General features: G+C 38.9%; 1 protein-coding gene across 2 annotated transcripts in view; it reads left to right on the top strand.

The window, feature by feature from the left end:
• The window catches only part of pdgfra (platelet-derived growth factor receptor, alpha polypeptide), a 65136-nt gene extending 49327 nt beyond the window's left edge, over positions 1–15809 (top strand). For both annotated transcript variants that reach the window (XM_069924657.1, XM_069924656.1), the window contains exons 16-23: positions 815–981; positions 3550–3668; positions 4100–4222; positions 4805–4916; positions 5997–6096; positions 6224–6329; positions 9446–9684; positions 11245–15809. In XM_069924657.1, coding sequence (XP_069780758.1) covers positions 815–981; positions 3550–3668; positions 4100–4222; positions 4805–4916; positions 5997–6096; positions 6224–6329; positions 9446–9684; positions 11245–11392 — 1114 coding nt within the window. In that variant the 3' untranslated portion in view covers positions 11393–15809. The remainder of the gene's footprint in view (positions 1–814; positions 982–3549; positions 3669–4099; positions 4223–4804; positions 4917–5996; positions 6097–6223; positions 6330–9445; positions 9685–11244) is intronic.
• The last annotated feature ends 4517 nt before the right edge of the window (positions 15810–20326 follow it).

The raw sequence follows: 20326 nt of genomic DNA, 5'->3' as shown, positions 1-20326 counted from the left end.
CAAGAATTTAAGAAAGATGCTAATCAAAATCAACCTATTTGTCTAGTGGCTCAAATGAATATTTCTGGTATCATTGTTCTCCACAGACTAGGATGAAAAATTCACTTGGTGTCATGGCTAACGTTCCACAGCAATCATTGCAATTAACTGTTCATGTGTGGCTTGCTCTTTGTGGATCTTGCCTTTCATAAAATAGCAGCTGTACTTATGTACGCAACAACCCCCATTGCAAAGAGATCTTATTTGATAGGCTTCTACAGCACGGTTAATGTAGTGGTTAGGGCAATGCTGTTACAGCACTAGCGATCAGGACCAGAGGTTTGAATCCCGTGCAGTCTGTAAGGACTTTGTACATTCTCCCTGTAACTGTGTGGGTTTCCCCTGGTGGCTCTGGTTTCCTCCCCCATTCAAAATATACTGGGGTTGTAAGTCAATTGGGTGTAAATTGGGTAGTATGGGTTCATGGGCCGAAAGGGCCTGTTACCATGCTACATGTCTAAATTTTAAAAAAATTAACTTGATAGGGTAAATAGCATATATTGAGGGTAGGCATATTCTTGGTGATAATGCTCATAGTGAAGCAGCTGAAGGAAAATTGACCATGTTTTAAAATATTTTGCTCTGTGCATTTTGTGGTAATAGAGAAATCCAATTTAATTTCAGAAAATCAGCAATAAAAAGTTTTGCCGAGACAACTAGATTGAGGCAATGGTTCTTCATTTTCTAATACAAAACTCCTATAGTGGACAATATAATTTCCAGACCAAGTCAAGTTAGTTTGTTGAATGTTAACTCCATGGTATTGTTTCTATAGTTACGTGATCTTGTCATTTGAGAGCAATGGGGATTACATGGACATGAAACAAGCAGAAAGCACCCAGTATGTGCCAATGTTGGAAAGGAAAGCCAGCTTCAAATACACTGACATCCAGCAGCACCTATATGATCATCCACCATCGCAGAAAAAGAAGTCCTTGACAGGTAAGAGCTAGCTTTTGTTCTCGTTTATTTTGTGATAGTCAAAGCAAGGTCAATTTATGGAATACTTTGGCAGAGAAAAGCAAAATTCATTAATTGACCGGATTTTTCATGTCTTCTGAATTACTGTTAATTATTCAACAAAAATTACCATCTTTAAATATATAAGAAGCAACATTTTGGTGTTTTGATGGAAATACCATCCCATTCTTACCTGAACGATTCTCTTAAACTTCTTAGAACAGGAGTTTGCATTGATGAAGGATATTTAAATAGTAAAACATCCAAGGCACTTCGTAGGAGAATTATCAAATTTTTCTTAACATTGCAAGATGTTAAGTAATTTTAGGGTACATCATCCTCTCCCTCACTTCCCTTCCTCAAATGTTGGTCAAAGTGGTGAATGTCTTAACAGATGGAACAGAAATATAAAGAGATGTTTGGAGTGTGAATTCCAGAGTTCAGAACATTGCGAGCTAAAGATGTGCCCACCAAAGGTGGAACAATTGGAAGCAGGGGCAAACAAAAAGCCTGAATTAGAGCAATGAAGACACCTTGGTGGTGTATAGGACTAGAGGAGTTGGCAGAAAAAGGAAGGAGGAATTTGAAAACTAAAATGAGTATTTTGAAATAACCACCAATCAATGTTGACCTGCAAGCACCAGTGAATGGACAAGAGTTATGATGTTTCAGTGTTTTAGTTAATAAGAGTATGTACAGGAAGGCATGTAGAGGTACATTGCAATCATCCAATCTGGAGATTGCAAAGCAAGGAAGAATGTTTCAGCAGCAGGTCAGGGCTGTTATCAAGCTACTGATTCTTTGCAAATTATTCCTTGAATATATACAACAAAATAATGTAATTTGTACTAATTTATTTGGCCATTGGCAATAAAGAAAATTCTCCCAATTTTGTATTATTTTGTTTACAATTGTAATACATCATGAAGTTTATCACTGTGAAAAGCATGACTTAATTACATGCAAATTATATCTTCAAAAGTGTTGTTTTCAGATCATTACTTTGTCATTTTCCTTATTTCCAAAGGTTTGGTTTCAGTGAGCACGTCCTATCAGATAGCAGTGGCTTGGTATTTCAGGATTTAATTACATTTGGAATTTTTTGGTTAATGGAGGGGATTTTATTGCAAGGAAATGAGGCAAATGGTGCCAGAATCAAGAATTCTGGCATAAGGTGTGTCACAGTTAGATGAAGACTAAACCTTCTCTGAACTGATTTCTGAACAGAAACAAGTGTGTGGCTCCTCTAAGTGAGATAGCCATTTAGTGCTGAATTGAGTGAAGCTTCATGGTACATGTTCATGCCCATTTGCTCACTTCTAGCTGGATAGTGAATGCTCAAATTCATTTCATTGAGGGCATCTTTTACCACGAGACAAATTGTCTGTGCTAAATTTGTATCCAGCTGCAAAAATGAAAAATCCTGCATCAAGTCACTGCATTAGCCATTTTCTTTTCAATTCAATTACATTTATTGTATTGTTATTTATAGTGTTATGAGCCCAGAGGACCCCAAAACCCAGCAGCAATAGAAATTCACCAAGACAAATGGTTCCTTAAACAAAAATTGCTTTTAATTTTCTTTAAACATAAAAACAGGATCAAACTTTAACTTATAATAATAAGTTTAATAATAATATTAACTTAACTTAACGCCCTTAAAATTCTAAGCACACATGTATGTAATGTGCATATGTTCAGGAAAGTCCTTTGATTCACAGTCCAATCATTCACTTCTCACTTGTCCACGTTCACTGGTATCAGGCAATTCTTCTACTGTCCACAAAATTTAATATTTATGAATTTTCACCAGGCTCTGGTGCTTGAAAAATAAATGGTTACTGCTCAGGAAGGTTCTTGTTGGTTTCAGAGAGAGATTTGTTGCTCATTGGACACACACAAACTGATTTCCTCTGATCAGTCACTTTCGTGTCTTGCTGAAAAAACCTGCCCCATCATGGGTTTTCCAAATGATAACCTCTTCTTCCAGGTCACCACTGAATTCTTCTTGTTTCCCTTATTTCGGGAGAAACACTCTAGCCAGCCATTTCCTCTTGTAAGGACTACAAGAGTTTTGAACAGGCTGAACTCAGAACTCACAACTCATCTTCAAAATGGGGTTTTCATCAAGCCTACCAGCTTGCCATATTGCAGCCTCAAAAAGTGACTTCAAAACTGACTTCTCTCACTCTCTAAGAGAAGAATCCTGTTTGGTTTTTCCTCTCTCTGATTGTAAAAAACTAAATGACTATTTACAGGGCTCCAAATCCATTCTTTGAAAGATTTTATCAGCCTCTGAGTGTGGATATTATCCATTTGCACCTCCTTTTGAAGTTCTTTCCAAAGCAGTTCCACTGTCTCTGCAAAATCACTCAGAGCCTCAATGTCTAGCTTGAACAATGTTTTTTTTTTACTCTGTAAAGTGACCTACACTGTACCCCCACAATCTATCTCTTTTAAAGACATATTTATATATAATATAACCCGTAACAACAGAGATGGTAGGAAACCATCATGTCCCACAATTAACACTTACCATTCATCCAATAGAAACAACAGAAACTTGGAATCCTCTTTCAGATGACAATTCAGAGGGGCTTTCTTTCATGGATCTAATCAGCTTCACCTTTCAAGTTGCACAAGGAATGGAGTTTCTGGCTTCTAAAAATGTAAGTGTGCATTTTGTTAACTAGAAACCACATTGCGATCTATGGATGCTCATGTGGCGGCTTGTGGACCAGCCCACAGAATGACCGATGAATGCGAAGACTGCACGGGCCTGGGAGTGACACTGGCCACCATCTCAGCTAACCTCCTGCATGGTGGGAAGATGGGGAACTCTGGCGGGAACGCTGGCCAATCCCAGGCCGGTGCTCCAATGATGTGGGGCCCTGACATCAGCACCTAGTGCCCATATAAGTGTGATGGCCAGTGCAATAAACCAGTCTCATTTCCCAAGGCTTTGGTGTGTGTGTCGTTCTTCTTCATGCTCGCGTAGTGCAAACGCTACACTCACATCTTACTCTTGCACATAATCTGATATAATTTGATGCTGCTTTGTGGTGAATATTCAATTTTCCTTTTTTTTCCTTTTCCACAGTGTGTGCATCGTGATTTGGCAGCTCGTAACGTCCTCTTGGCACAAGGAAAAATTGTCAAAATCTGTGACTTTGGTCTGGCTCGAGACATCATGCATGATTCCAACTATGTTTCTAAAGGCAACGTGAGTGTTAGAAGAGTCATCTCACAGACACACACACACACACACACACACACACACACACACACACACACACTCGCACACACATGCATACACACACTTGCACACACACACACACACACACACTCGCACACACACACTTGCGCACACACACACACACGCACACTTGCACACACGCGCACACACGCACACCTTCCCCATCCCCAAAAGATCAGGAACATTCAAACACATTTGGGTTCCAGATCAGCCATCAAAAAGTCAACTTCAACGTACTGCTATTATGGAGACAGAGTCATAAAACACTGAATAAGGCCCTGTGGCCCACATTGTTCATTCTGACCATCTTTATGAATAATTTTTACAGGAACTTTGTCCACGACCTTCAATGGTTTGGCATTTTGAGTGTATGTTTAGATATACTGTCTCTAACTACTCTCTGGTTGCAATAACTGCAAGTGTAAGAATTGAATAGAATGTAATTGTTTCATTTTAATTCAAGATCTGGCAATGTATTCATGTTTTAAGGTGTCTTCTCAACAATATTCAATTTAAAATGATTTGTTTCTTTTTGATTTATAATTTTAGACTTTCCTACCAGTGAAGTGGATGGCTCCTGAGAGCATATTTGACAACCTGTACACAACACTAAGTGATGTCTGGTCTTATGGCATTCTTCTGTGGGAAATATTCTCCTTGGGTTGGTGCAACTATGTTGACTATATCGTTCTGGATATTCTTATAAGCCAACAATAAGTTACTTTGAATTAATAGTTGTTTGATGGAATAAAATTAAATGCATAATCCATGGTTTTAGCAGCAATATGTTGGAAGGGCCAATCGTGCGGTTTCTTACCTTGATATCAACAATTGCCAATTAAAGTCATGGATCCTGATCAAATGACTTAAATGTGACATTTTGAGAAGGGAACTCAAAAAGGTCATGCATGATTACATATGTGCATATCCTTAATGATTATTAGGAGTGATCAGTGTTCCCTCTAAGCAGTGCATACACACACTCACACAAAACAGACGGTGCGTGGGTGCACATGTGCACAAATGTGTGCTCATTGATGTCCTTTGTGCACGCACACACCACTTAGAGGGAACACTGCTGGGGAGGTGACATGGCTGGTGAATTGCTCTTTGTTACTTGCCTCTCACCCTCGTTGAATTGTAGTGCACCTACGGCTGGCCTCACCGAAAACTGATAGCAAAGACCATGGTTTTAACCTGAGACATAAGATCCATGTGAATCAATTATTGCTAACTCCCATCATTAACCAATCCCAGGAAATGTTGCCTTGACTTTCCTCATATATATGCCATGTCGCTGTTCTGCACCAATTCTCTTGGATCTGATTAATGGAGTTATGTCACTGTGAGGAAACTATCACCCCGCATTAGTATTATTAGTGAAATGCTGGCACTGCAAAAGAGTATGAAGAGGTCAGTTCAGAAAACTTGGTTGATGATACCTGATTGAATTTTTAAAAATTCTGAACTGAAATGATATTTAGTAATTATGTTTTAAAAGCACACCATAATTTTTTATTCATTATGCATTTGATTTTTCCTGCTTTAGCAATCTTGCAAAATTTATTAAATTAAATGATTTTTTAATAAGCTTGTTTTAACTGGCAAAGGCAACTTTTTTGTATGATCTATGGTCGTTATTCAAAAGGTCATTGATTCTCTGGTGTTTTATATGAACTCTCTATAAATAAATTCTGCTCCTCTCTCGCTATTTCTCACTGGGTTAATTTCTCTATTTTAGGTGGTACACCATATCCAGGAATGATGGTGGACTCCAACTTTTACAATAAGATAAAGAGTGGTTACAGAATGACTAAACCAGAACATGCCTCTTCAGATGTGTACGTTTGCAGATAACACGCTCCAGCTTTCAACTTCTACAAAAATTATTTAACATGAATAATTTACCCAAGTCTTGCATCGTGCAGTTAAATCTTATGTTTTCTATTTCCATCTTCCTCCATTTAGTTACGACCTGATGGTGAAATGCTGGAACAGTGAGCCTGAGAAAAGGCCTTCCTTTACACGCCTGGCTGAGATTATAGGTGGCTTGTTACCAGAGGCTTATAAGAAGGTATGTGGTTTTGCATGTTACACGACACCTGAATTTTATGACTGCTGTCTTTCTATAATTGAAAGAGTGCTCACCAGATCACAAGGGAGATACATCTCTGGAAGACCCCCAGCACTTTCTGAAATACTTTCAAGACCTGTTTCAGTTTTCCATGTGAAAATCATTTTCTTTGTTCTCGGTATTTTGTTCATGCATGACCATCCTAATATATGTCCTTTTTTTGCCTTTTACTGATATGAAAGAACCTCTAGGCTCCGTTTTTGCAGTTTCTACTTTGCAGGTATTGTGTGCCGTGTTTCATTTGTCACATGGAGAATCTGTATGTTATAATGCAGAATTAAAGAAAATAATTCTCCAATGAGCCAAATTTATGACTACCCTGTTCTTTGAGTTATGTAGACCATGTATAAGCAAGTGCAACCATTTTAAACCATCCTTCTATATGGGAAAAGGTGTGTTGATGGCAGTGTGGCCAAGCAGGTAGAATGATGTATAAGAATAATATTGATTTAATGGGCATCAGCAATGCCAAATTTAGACTGGGTTAGCCAACCAACCTGAGCCCCAAAGAGCCCAAACAAGCAGCACAGATAAAAACTCTTTTGTCCAGTAATTTCATGCTGACAATTCAAAACTCCATCCTACCCTAAACACATTTTATTCCCTTTCCCACTATCCTCAGATTTTACCACTTATCTGCACAATAGGGGAGAGGGGTAAGACAGATGGCTAGTCACCAATTGGCACATTTTTGGGAAGTGGGAGGAAAGGGTCATAAAGATAGGTTTTGACACATTACCCTTCATGAATCAAAGTATTGGGATGATTAAGTTGTGCAAGAACATAACTGAGGGAAAATTTGGTGTATTATGTGCAATTTTGGTCACCTAACTACAAGTATAGGAAACAGAGCAATAAGATTGAAAGAGCGTAGAGAAGATTTATAATCTTGAGAATCTGAAATGCAGGGCAAGGTTAAACAGGTTTAACCTGTTAAGCAGGTTTAACAAGGTAAACTTTATTCCCTGGAGGTTTGGAGAAAGATGGGAGATTTGATGGAGGTATATAAAATTATGAAGGTCTAGAGAGAGTAAATTCAAGCAGGCATTTTCCACTGAGGCTAGGTTAAGGGTGAAAGGTGAAATATTTAAAGGGAATATTCTTCATGCAGAAAGTGGAGATACATATGGAATGAGCTGCCAGCTGAAGTAGTGAATGTGGGCTCAATTTTGACATTTAAGAAAAGTGAGGATAGGTACATGGATAGGAGGGGTATGGGGAGTGTGGTTTGGTGCAAATCAATGGGACTAAACAGAATAATAGTTTGGCATAGAGTAGATGAGCTGAAGGATGGATGTGAGGAGATTGGAGGGTTATGGGCATGGGAGTGGGTAGGTGGAACTAGTGTCATTTTAAAAATTATATTTAGATACATCTTTCAGGTTTGGATTGAAATGGCTTTGAAAACTCTGAGAAATCCTCAGATTTGCTTGGGTTCAATTTTTCCACTTGAGGCCAGGTTTTTATTTTGGTCCCAAACAAATCTTTGATCTGGACACTGCAAATTGTTTATTGTAGGTCACTTCACAAACAGATACTTACACTTCATATCTCATTTAAAATGCAAGAACTTTGCTGAAGCCAGATATTGCGGCTCGTGACTTTACAGAGACAATGGAACTGCTTTGGAAAGAATTTCAAAAGCAGGTGCAAATGGAAAAGTCCAAGCTCAAATGCTGATAAAGATCTTTCAAGGATTGGGTTTGGAGCCTTTGGAGGAAGTTGCTTTTTTAAAAGCAGAGAGAGATGAAAGAACAAACAGGCTTTCTGAGAGAGAGAGAGAAAGAGAGAGAGAAGACAGTTCTGTAATTAAGGCTGCAAAATGGCAAGCTGGCAGGCTTGTGGAAAAACTCAATTTTTTACCTTTAAGCATCAGAGCCTGGTGAAAATTCATAGATGTTAAATTCTGTGGACAGTAGAAGAATTGCCTGATACCAGTGAACTTGGAGAAGTGAAAAGTGAATGATTGAACTTTCCTGAACGTATGCACATTACATACATGTGCGCTTAGAATTAGAAAGGGGTTAAGATAGGTTAAGTTAGGTTAATAGTAATAAATTAAAGTTTGATCCTTTTTTATGTTTAAAGAAAATTAAAAGCAACTTTTCTATAAGTAACCATTTGTCTTGGTGAATTTCTATTGCTGCTGGATTTTGGTGTCCCCTGGGCTCGTAACAGTCTGAAATATTGTTGAATATCTCCCATGATTAGGAAACATTAAAAAATTGGAATTTGTATGTCATTTCTCATAATGAATTTAAAAACAATGAACCACTTTTGAAGTGATTCTGTAAAATAGAAAACATAGGGAACAATTTGAGTACATTCCCACAAACAGTAATGCAATGATTACAAAATAATTTATATTGATGATGTTGATTGGGGTTGGATATTGGTAAGGATAGTTCACCTTGCATGTATTACTGGAGGATATTTTATGTCTTTCTCTATGTCATTGGAGTGTCGAAAGTTGAGAGGGGATTTGATTTAAAATTATGAAGGGAATAAATAGAGTAGATGTGAATAGGCTCTTTCCCCTGAGGGTAGGGGAGATTGGAACAAGGGGTTATAAGTTAAGGGTTGTTGGCAAAACTTTAGGAATAATATAAGAGGATGCTTCTTCACTCAAAGAGTGGTGGCTGAGTGAAATGATCCACCGGAAGAGGTTGCTGCGGCAGGGTCAATTTTGTCATTTAAGGGGAGGCTAGATGAGTACATGGATGTGATGGGATTGGAGGGTTATGGACATGGGAGTGGGTAGGTGGAACTAGTGGAGTTTCACATAAATCGGTGTACACTAGAAGGGCCAATATGGTCTGTTTCCATACTGTAAATTGTTATATGGTTATAAGCATGGTGTTCTCATTAGTAAGTGAGCATCTTAAACGTAAGTGTAAGTTTTGGGATTCAGGTGCTCTGGATTGGAATTTACCCATAACCTGATGTCATGGAGACAAGGGTGCTATCATCTGAACCATATTGACATCTGGTGTACAAGCTCACACTAAACCCTCTTTTTAAACCTTCTAAATTACATTTTCTTCCTCACTGAACAGAGCTACAAACAGATGAATGATGACTTTTTGAAGAGTGACCATCCAGCCGTTGCTCGTATGCGGTCAGAATCCTCTGACCCTTACATTGGAATTAACTACAGCAATGAAGATAAGAAAAAGGACTGGGAGAGCGGAATTGATGAGCAAAGGCTAAGTGCTGACAGTGGCTACATTATCCCATTGCCTGATATCGATCCAGTCACAGAGAGTGATCCTGGTTCTTCAAGGAACCGCCACAGGTAAATCTCCCTTGAGATGCTGAATGTTCAGGAAAATACCCAGATGGTTTAACCTAGTGGATGTGCAGATGTGGCCATAAAGTAATAAGGTAATTGGTTTAGAAGACTAAAAATGCAGATAAATGATTGTGACATGAGTTCAAATCCCACTATGGGAGACTACATTCTGGAAGCATTTTTTTTCCAGTGCAGAATAGTTGATATCAAGAACTATCTCATAATCTTGCCTGGTAAATGAATAGTTGAGGTGAGGGTGGACAGTAGAGAGGATGCTTAAAAATTTGAAACTTGGGAGATTTTCAAGATAAGGAGTTTCTTTTAGCCGTGGGGGGGGGGGGGGGGGGGGGAGGGCAGTGGTGGGGGATAGTGGGTGGATTAATGGAGATGGTATGAAGCCTGATAAAAGTTGAGGGATGGGTCACGTACAACATGGTAGAATAATGGAATGGACTGGAGGAGCTGTAAGTGAAAGAAGACCTGAAGCAAGTGAAGGAAGTAAGAGATGGAATATTACGTGCACAGAAATGTTTTGGGTAGAAGTCAGAAGTGTCTCGACTGACCCCATAAATAAAATCTGTCAACTTGTCGAGATGTCGTGGACAAGGTGAGACATTTTGAGGTGCACAGTAGAGTTGCATGCAATCTGCAGATAAAAATGCATATGTCCAAGTCAAGTCCAAGTTCAAGTCCAAGTTCACAGGATGCCCATCACAGAAATATCGATTATGGGTTTGCTTTAATATACACAAGACATCACAGCAGTGTCATTGGTTCTGCATTTGTTAGATATCGGCTAAAAAAATTCACACAAAAACTTTTAGGAAATGTAACTGAAATAGTCAGGAAAAGAATGACTAGAAATAGGAGAAAAGTTTATTGCCCAGTTCTGTTAAAATATTCAGAGAAAGCAACTCTAGAAATGTCAGTAGAATTTCAATATATTTACATATTTTAACAGAAGAAAGCCATTCAGTCTATTGAGTCCATGCTAGCTCTTACAGCAGATCCTTCATCTATTGTCCTCTAATCTGTTTCCCCCAAACCTTCCCATCAATTCTTCTCTGATTCTCCTATCACTGCCCATGCTCGGGGTAGTACACATTAACCAATTAACCTGTTCCCCAGCTCATCTATTGGATGTGGGAGGAGACCAAGCATGCAGGGAAAATCCTTCATTCCCAGGGAGAATATTCAAACTCCACCCACACAGAGAGAGCAGGGGACAGGATCAAACCCGGCTCACTGGAGCTGTGAGGCATCCGTGCCACCCAAGTTTTGAAGTATATTTACTTTTCCCTTCTTTCAGAATGTCATGCATCATTCTCTGGTTTAAAGAGGAGGAAGCAACCTGTTTCCCATCCTTTTTAAATATCCAATGTTGATAGACAGGTAAAGGCAGCCCAAGAAGACTTACTTTAATTCTTTGTTGGTGCTCACTATGGAATGAATCATAACCTACTAGTTATTTCGTGTCACTCTATGACTCAACACAGGTCATATCAGATTATTGTTCTGCCAGGGCATTGGCATTTTTAAAATAGACACCCCTTTGTTTTTCAGTTCCCAAACATCTGAAGAAAGTGCGATAGAGACCGGTTCCAGCAGCTCAACTTTTATAAAGCGAGAGGATGAAACCATAGAAGATATGGAAATGATGGATGATGTAGCAATTGATCCCTCAGATTTGGTGGAGGACAGCTTCCTGTAACCAGCTTTATTGTGTGAAAATGAATTTAACCTATTCCAGACATGGCCTTCTCTATAACCACTTACTGAGGCATGCTCAAGGAGAGAAGTTTGAGGAGGAAAATTGATGGTACATCTAAAAACAGGACCAATTTGGAGATAGAGCCTGGGACAACATGTGATTTGTATTATATAGTACATATCATATGTCTAATTCAGTGCATTAATTTTCTACTATGGTACACTCTATTGTGTTTCTTTTATTATGTGTACGCACTGCCATTTCTCGGAACTGAACATGGGGCTGTACGAAGTTACTTGTGTGTTTCAAAGACTTTTTGCTACATGGTAGAATGCCTCTATATCTGAATATTTGACCACATTTATCAGACTGTTTCATATGCACATAATGATAACCATTACTAAGAATGTACTTAAGGTTGTATCATATCATTATATCTGCAGCACTAGATTGACGACTCTCATTCTCCAGGTTCATGACAATAAGCTGTTTGCCATTGTTTTTCCATACCAGTGCAAACCTTTATTTCAGCATGTGTTCTTTCAGTGCTTACTTCCTAATCACAAAGAACTTCTATTTTTGCAAAGCACAATTTCTGGGAGTAACTACATGTAAAGAATGGACCGAATCTTTGAAAGATCTGACACTTGAATATTTTAAATGTTTGTATAAATTCGTGAAAACATTACAAACGTGAACTACATGATTGAAAAGCTAAGAGCTTAGAATCCACCATAATAACTAGGCCTAGAGGATTGAGCCAACATCTGAACTGACTTGTTTGCAAATGCATCCATAAGAAAATCAAAGGATTTGCTGAGCTTGAATAGCTGGTGCGACTGAACTAGTTGTAAGTGACCTGGTAGGGCTGTGACGAAGGGAAGCCAAGCATTATGAAGAGGAGTTGCTGAAGAAAATTTTCATTAAAGTGAACTCAAAGGAAAAGCAAATGGCTTCTTTTGAACCAGAAAATGAAGGATGAATCTGGTCATGGAGGAGCTCTGGTTAAATAGTAAACAAATGCTATCAATACTTCATGGGCCAAATACCACAAATGCTAATGCAACTTAAGGAGGATGTCACAAAGCACAGAAATCCATTGTGTAAATATTATAAATTCAGTCTTACCAATGTGCTGAATGTCATTTAATTTTGAGGCATGGTAACTTGTTGATTGAAGTGGTAACGAGCTATCAAATGGAACTTGCCTATCACCAGCAAGGAAAGTACATGATGAACTTTCTAGGATCCCAAGCTGGAGGAATGAAAGAAATGTATTTCAAAACTGAACTCTTTACAGTATATTAACTTCATGCTAAGCTTAACATATAGTGACAGAATTACTATTGCATGGTTTTCTTGTGGTATAGGGCATTAGAATGGATAATTCATCAGTAATAGCTAGCTAGCAATCAGAATTGCTGATTTACCTTGGAAACTAGTTAATTATTTGTTAACACTTTCAAACAATCAATGCCAGATATAATGGAGTCATTGATTACTTTTATGGACCACAAGCAAAGTCCTTTATCCACAATCTGGATTAACCATTCTGATTTTCTATATAATGTTAAGTTTGACTTGGTTTGAATTGACAGGGATGTTTTTTCTCAAAGGTTTTGAACTAATGACTAACCTGGGAATGTATTGTAATTTATATATATATTTACATATCTTCTCATGGCTATCCCTCAAGACAGGGATGATGGTCTTCGTTCTGTTGATCCACTGAGTTAAGATGCCTGTGTGAGTATTAGTTTAACGTGTACTTAATGTTGCACTCTAAGACGCACACGATACTTCACAAATCAGCTAACTAGTTCCAATATCATGGAAACCTCGACGATTGGAGCTGATGGATTTGTTGCAGTCTTCGTCTGCCTTCACAGCCATTGAGTTTGAAGTAACTTCATCCACCTTTGAGGTCTTGGTTGGATTGTTCTTTGTCCGGGATCTCACCCTCGACTTTACAGACGGCATTGTTCTCGGGATTACAGGACCACACAAGCTTCTCCACCATGACAAGGTAACAATCCACAGAGAAGATATAAATATATATATAGATAGATAAGATAGATAGATATAAAGGCGAGTTATTAGCTTAAAAACTTTTGAAAAAATCCCTGTCAACTCAAATCAAGTCAAATTTGTCAAATTAAACTTAAATACTTCCTAAATTGTCAATTTTAATTTAGCCAAAAGGTTAAAATGGAAATATTCTGCATGTGATGTTGATATTGTGGGAAGAGAGATAAAGTGGAAGACCCTTTGTCAGAATTGAGAAGAACTGGTGCCGCACTGTTGGCGTAGCAGATAGCTCAACAGTGTCAGTGATCAGAACTTGGGTTCAAATCCCGTGCTGTCTGTAAGGAATTTATACATTCTCCCTGTGTCTGCGTGGGTTTCCCCTGGGGCAGCCAGTTTACTCCCACCCTCCACAACATACCAGTGGTTGTAGGTCAATTGAGTGTAATTGGGCGGCACGGGCTCATGGGCTGAAAGGGCCGGTTACTGTGCTGAATGTCTAAATTTAACAATTAAAACAAAATTAAGATAAAAGAATGAGTGGGAGCCATCAAAAAGAGAAAACAGACTAAAGAATCAAAGCAAAAAGAATGTAGGAGTTTCAGAATGCAGAAAGGGAATTCTGACCTGAACAATGTGCCCTTCATTCCCAGAGGGAAACAAAAAAACCTAACTGCAAAAAATATTACAAATAATTGAACGACAGAGAGAAAGAGAAATTAAGTTACCTGAAGTTGTGGAATATTTTTCTTTGGAAGTGGAGGATGTGCCCAACCTGACCTCTCCGGCAGGTCCTTCCTGCTCTGCATTTCACAACTCCAAAGTTCTTTGTTCTCAGTCTCAAACTGATCCTAGTATTTTATTGGCCAGTTTTGGTCTATCAGCTGCCCCCACCCTCGGTGAAGCTTAAGACACTGTGAGCACCAATGAAGTGTCTTTGACCTGAAACATTAACTCTTTCTCTTCCCACAGATATAGCATGACTTGCTGAGTATTTCCATCATTTTCTGTTTTTATTTCTAACCTTTTCTGTGGGACAGCACAGTTAGAGTAGCAGTTAGCACACACTATTAGAACGCCGGCGACCTGGGTTCAAATCCAATGCAGTCTGTGAGGAGTTTGTACATTCTCCCTGTAACTTGCATGTATTTTCTCTGGGTGCTCCAGTTTTCTCCCATCCTCCAAAAATGTACAGGGTTGTTAGGTTAATTGGGTGTAATTGGGCAGCACAGATTTTATGGGCTCGAAGGAGCTTCTACTGTGCTGCATTGTTCAATTTTAAAATAAATATGTAATTTAGACTTCCAGGATGTTTTATTGCAGAGTTTTATTTTGATTTCCATTGGCCATCAGGCTTTCACAAATGAATGACTTCAATTAGATATTGTTAGTTTGATTGTATTAGTAGTGTCCAATCTGGATGCTATTGAGCTTATTTCTTTCTGCCAATTGAAATACCACATCCTGTGCTTGCATTTTTGATTGAGCAAAATGCATTATCAACCCTTCTTGCTCAGAACTATTAACTGTTATGACATTAACATGCTGCAAAATAGTATACATTCCATGGCATATTTATAATTATTGTATTATGCGTAACATGAGAAAATAACGTTGACAGGAAACAGACTAGGAATCATTTTTAAAACCTCTCTCATCCTGACTTTGGTGGTACTGCACACCGTTTCCTGTTCCAATGAACATTGGAAATCACCAAACGCTTCTCCATACCCAACAGTAAAAATAGAGTAAAGAATGACAATTGGAATCCTGATGAATTTTTTTCTTTAGTACAGTGTAAAGAAAAGAATAAGTACCTTAGATTCAGCATTTCTATTCAAAATGGGATTTTAAACGTTAAATGAGCGTGTTACTGAGGCAGGTCAAAATGATGTAGCATTGTCTCAGAATCATGACTTTATCTTTGAATGGCTTGAATGTTAAAATGTGGTTGAATTTTATCCAATGGTTCTACTCGGTTACCAGACACCATGGATATATATGATGATGTTATACATCATTTCTGTATATATATACATATATATATGTGTATTTCAGTGTAGTCATTTGAGTTACTGCCATACATTTATGTTTAGCTGTATCACTGCCTACGTTTATATTTTTGACTGTGATGTTATCCACAGGAACGTTACATGTTGCACTTTTGAATGTTTTAAAATTATATTTTAAAATTTAAAAAAAGCAAAATGATTACAAAGGAATTGAATTGTTAATGCGTGCCTGGACTGTATGAAGGTTGAAGTCTCAAACATTTTATTATGATAAAATTACACAGTTTTAAATACTTTTTTAAAAATAATTTCTTTATGTTACATCGAATACACAATGTCTAAACTCAGAATTTCTATTTCAATAAATTCAGATGAATTTAGTGACTGATTTTGTATTTTCTCTCCCTCTCTCATTTGTATATGGATGGGGTTGAATGTATTATTGGAGCTCCAGGAATTCATACTGTGAACAGATTATTAAAAATAAATTTAGAACTTGAGAATGACCCAATGATCAGTAGTTGTGAGTTGGGCAATGGAAGTGTAATTGCTACAAACAGCTTCAGGGAGTTGTGATCATAGAGTTTTAAAAGTAGACTCCGGAAAGTGGGATTCATACAGGATGTCAATTGGCTCACAAAGCTAATATTGTATGGTACTGTATCAATAATAGTGTAATGATTTATCTGAACATCATTGATGCCAGTGAAATAAGACCAGGTCTGAGAGCAAAAAAAATACTAGTTGTGAAACATGAATACCTCTGAGTTTGCACTCACTCTCATTCTTACAAAGCAAATCTCACAGAGGAGAAGTTGGAGGGACTCAATGGTTAAGGCAGCATCCATAGGTAGATTCAAGACTCCTTTATCGTATAATGAATTCACAATTAGTGAACTTTTCCTTCCCATAAAGGTACACAAAGAGTCATCAGTAGCCCAGTCCAGCACTCCCATCAATAAGAGAAAGCGATAAGTGCCTTCAGAAAGTCAATCAGATATAACTGTATAACAGTTAGTTACAGTACGGAAACAGGCCATCTCGGCCCCTCTAGTCTGCACTGATTTAAGTGAACTCCACTAGTCCCACCTACCTGCTCTCTCTCTATAACCCTCCACTCCCCTCACATCCATGCACTCATCCAACCTTCTCTTAAATGACCACATTGACCCTGCTGCAGCCACCTCTTCCGGAAGGTCATTCCACTCAGCCACCACTCTCTGAGTGAAGAAGCTTCCTCTCATGTTACTTCTAAACATTTCCCCCAACCCTTAATTTATGACCCCTCATTCCAATCTCACCTACCCTCAAGGGGAAGAGCCTATTCACATCTGCTCTAGTCTCGATAAAAAGTTCTGATCAGAAAGGTTTTCAGACCTTTTCTCTCCACAGAAGCTGTCTGACCTGCTGAGAACTGCAACCCCCCCCCCCCACCACCCTGTTTCTCAACGTAACAGCAGCAGCAGGTTTTGTGTTTCTCAATTACAGATGCTCATTTCATTATTAGTTTGTCCATGTGAACAATGTGGGAGAAATCCATACTCCAATGATCAGTAAACAGTCCTGTGAGGCCAGGTGCAGTCAGTGATTAGCAGCGAGAGCCGAATATTAAAAGCTATTCCAGAGCAGAATCCAACATCATTAATTGCAGCTCTTGGCAGACATCAAGAATCCTCTGCAGAATACCGCTGGGCCCCTCTCATCCAATAGCCACTTTTTACGTTGTGGATTGTCAAGTGCAGAAGGAAGAGCAGACTGGAACCATGACTGGTGCCAGGAAGCTGAAAGATGTGAAGAATCACACACCAGCTGGTCACTCAGTGAGTAGAATACTTTCTAATTGTGATAAAAGTAGCTTGAATGAATGAATGACTTAATTAATTATTTATTGTCATATACATAATGTAAATATAAGCTACAGACACAAAGAAACTCTTACTTGCGGCAGTTCCTCAGGCACATAAAACATACAACACTTAAGAAGAGAGAAAAAAATATACAAGGAAGAGGAAAAATTAATGACAAATATTCACAGTTGGAAAGAAATTGTAGTGCAAAAATGTCATGTGATATATGCTGAGTGACAGATGCATAATTAATGCAAGCATTGAGGATGTTGTTGACTTTTCGTCGCCAGGCTGGAAGAAACCAAAATATATAAGTTAAAGGGCATCAAGATCTTCAGAGCCACTGTCACATCAGTTCTCCCATGGTTTTGCAGTTGGCACTGGGGCTGCAGCATGTGGCAGATCTCAGTGAAGACATTGTGATTGGCCTGGATGTCTCAGGAATGGCTCCTTGCTGAGTTTCAGGTTGGATGCTCATGGTAAGTGCAGCTTCTGATTGCATCCCTTCTTCTTCTTTGCACATGACCTCTGCCCATTCTTGGTCATGCTGTGTTTCCAGGGGATGTCTATTAATTCACATATGTTTGGGTGAAATTGGCTTGTGCTGATGCATTGAAGTTGAGACAATTCTGTTAGCATTCATTCTGTGTTCATCATTAAGGAAATACCATTAATTTATTGGATTGAGCTACACTGACTAGAAACCAATCAGCAACCAACTGGAAATGGTAGATTCCTCTTCAAGGTTTAATGTTCCTTTATTTTCTCTTTGGCTTGGCTTCGCGGACGAAGATTTATGGAGGGGGTACCATGTGCATAAATACACCATGTTTTTGTTTGCCTGGAAAGACACACAAAGAGGCCCTGCTAGTCCAGTGCCCAAGTAATGAGAAAGAGAAGTCCCTTTAGAGACACCATTATCCATGGATCTCACCAGCTCCTGTGCTCCCATAAATTCCATAGCCACATGGCCTCCTGTCCATTCCTGTGGTGATCCCAATCTCCAGACATCCACATCATCCTCCTCTATCCTGGTTTTGACCTCCTGGTACAATTAGGAAGATGTCAATGTCCAATGTCCTTCAGGAGCCCTGTTCATCATTGGGCACCCTCACCAATCCTGGTCTTGATACCTGGTTTCTGTAAGCCAGTCTCCAGCAGAAGCTGCCTGTTGTGTGAGCCCTTTGGCCACTGAGCCCCTCCTTGGTTTGCTACTATGGTCTTTTACCCTTAAGGAACTTTTCCCAGGCTTCAAGTAAATCACAAAAATCCGTAGACACCATGGTTGAAGTAAAATCACAAAATCCTGGAGAAGCTCAGCAGGTCAAACAGTGTCCTTTATGTAGCAAAGGTAGAGATACATCACTGACGTTCCTGGGTTGAGCCCATCATCAAAGTGTAAAAATACATATCTATCTTGATAAAGGGCTCAGGCCAGAAACGTCAGTGATGTATCTTTACCTTTGCTACATAAAGGATACTGTTTGACCTGCTGAGCTTCTCCAGCATTTTGTTTCTTTGCTTCTCCCTGGCTTCTACTGGGAAGGGTGGTTTTCTCCCACATTGATGCCCTGCGCCAGTCTGCTGAACCCCTGGAGCCCACAATCTTTGTGGTTTGAGCTGCCAAGCATGGGTGCCACCATCATGGTGCAGATTTAAACCTGTATGTGGTGGTCTGACTCGGCGCTAGGACACTTTGGGAGAGTGCTGGAAGAAATGTCTCTGCCCCCTGCTCTTCTAGGTCTCCTCCGGTGATTATAGCAGAGACAGCATTGGAGACACAAAGCCCCTGAGACTGTTAGCCACAAATTTGTCAAAGTATTCACTTTAGGCACTGATTGAAGCCTTGACTTGCCAGCTCTGTCTTCTTCTATCAGGGACAAAGCAACTCTTTTTTTTTTAAGAATTAAAAATGTAATTTAATAGTTGGTGGAATTCGAGGAGATGGAAAAGGAATTTGTTTAATACAAAGTAGAACCGCTGAACACTTCAGCACAGAACAGGCACCTTCAGCCAATCTCATCCAGGCCAAACTATTATTTCACTGAGTTCCATCGACCCGCACTGGGACAATAGTTCTCCAATCCACGTACCTATCCAAATTTCTCTTAACTGTTGAAATTGAGCCCGCATCCACCACTTCCACTGCATTGATATAGAGTTTTTCTACATTTTTTCCCAGAGAGGGTTCATGTGTATGTGCTACCTCAGGAGAAAAATTGTTGTTCTTCCAATTTGTCCTTGGCTTCTCCATAGCAATGGAGAAGATGAGGGACAAATTCCAACATCTGCAGTCTCTTCTGACTTCATGAGATAATGATAGATTGTTCATTGAAGTTTTCGATTCCAATATTAATTTATCAAAAATGATTAAACCAAAAATATTTCTATTTGAACAGTCTAGTCACTTCTGCATGAAGTAAATTGGTATGAAGTCAGGTTTCTGAAATTTGTTTGAAGAACAAAGAGTTTCAACCCAAAAACATCGACTTGTAATTTCTCTCCATGGATACTGCTCGACCTGCTGAGCTCCTCCAGTTTTTCTTTGTTCACTCAAGATTCCAGCATCTGCTGTTCTTGTGCTGCTCCAGGAGTTAGCTTTTTCTTTATTGCAGCAGATTCCATTTAACGCCGGCTGCCCACTTAAACCCAAATTAACCACAAACCTTGTACATTTTTTTTAATTTAATTTTTTATTTTTCACACCATAAATCACATTAGCCATGATATACACTATTTCTTTTTCACACATATACAGTGACTTTTTCTCCCCCCCCTCCCTCCTCCCAAGCCACCCCCCCCCCTCTCATCCATTTTAGGTATACAATCTAGGTTGCATTAAACCCGTCAGACAATGTTGTCATTCAACAAAAATACACCAGCAATTCTACTGAGTCCATTCTTTTCTTTCCTTCTCCTTCCATCAACTTAGGTAATGTTTGTCCCCGGTAGGTTTTCGCTATTGTATTTAATGTAAGGCTCCCATATTTGTTCGAATATTTCAATATTATTTCTTAAACTATATGTTATTTTTTCTAATGGAATACATT

Source organism: Narcine bancroftii, chromosome 3, assembly GCF_036971445.1.
Source record: "Narcine bancroftii isolate sNarBan1 chromosome 3, sNarBan1.hap1, whole genome shotgun sequence".
NCBI classification, from domain to species: domain Eukaryota; kingdom Metazoa; phylum Chordata; class Chondrichthyes; order Torpediniformes; family Narcinidae; genus Narcine; species Narcine bancroftii.
The sequence above is the reverse complement of the archived record's forward strand: the minus strand, read 5'-3'. Positions and strand labels throughout refer to the sequence as shown.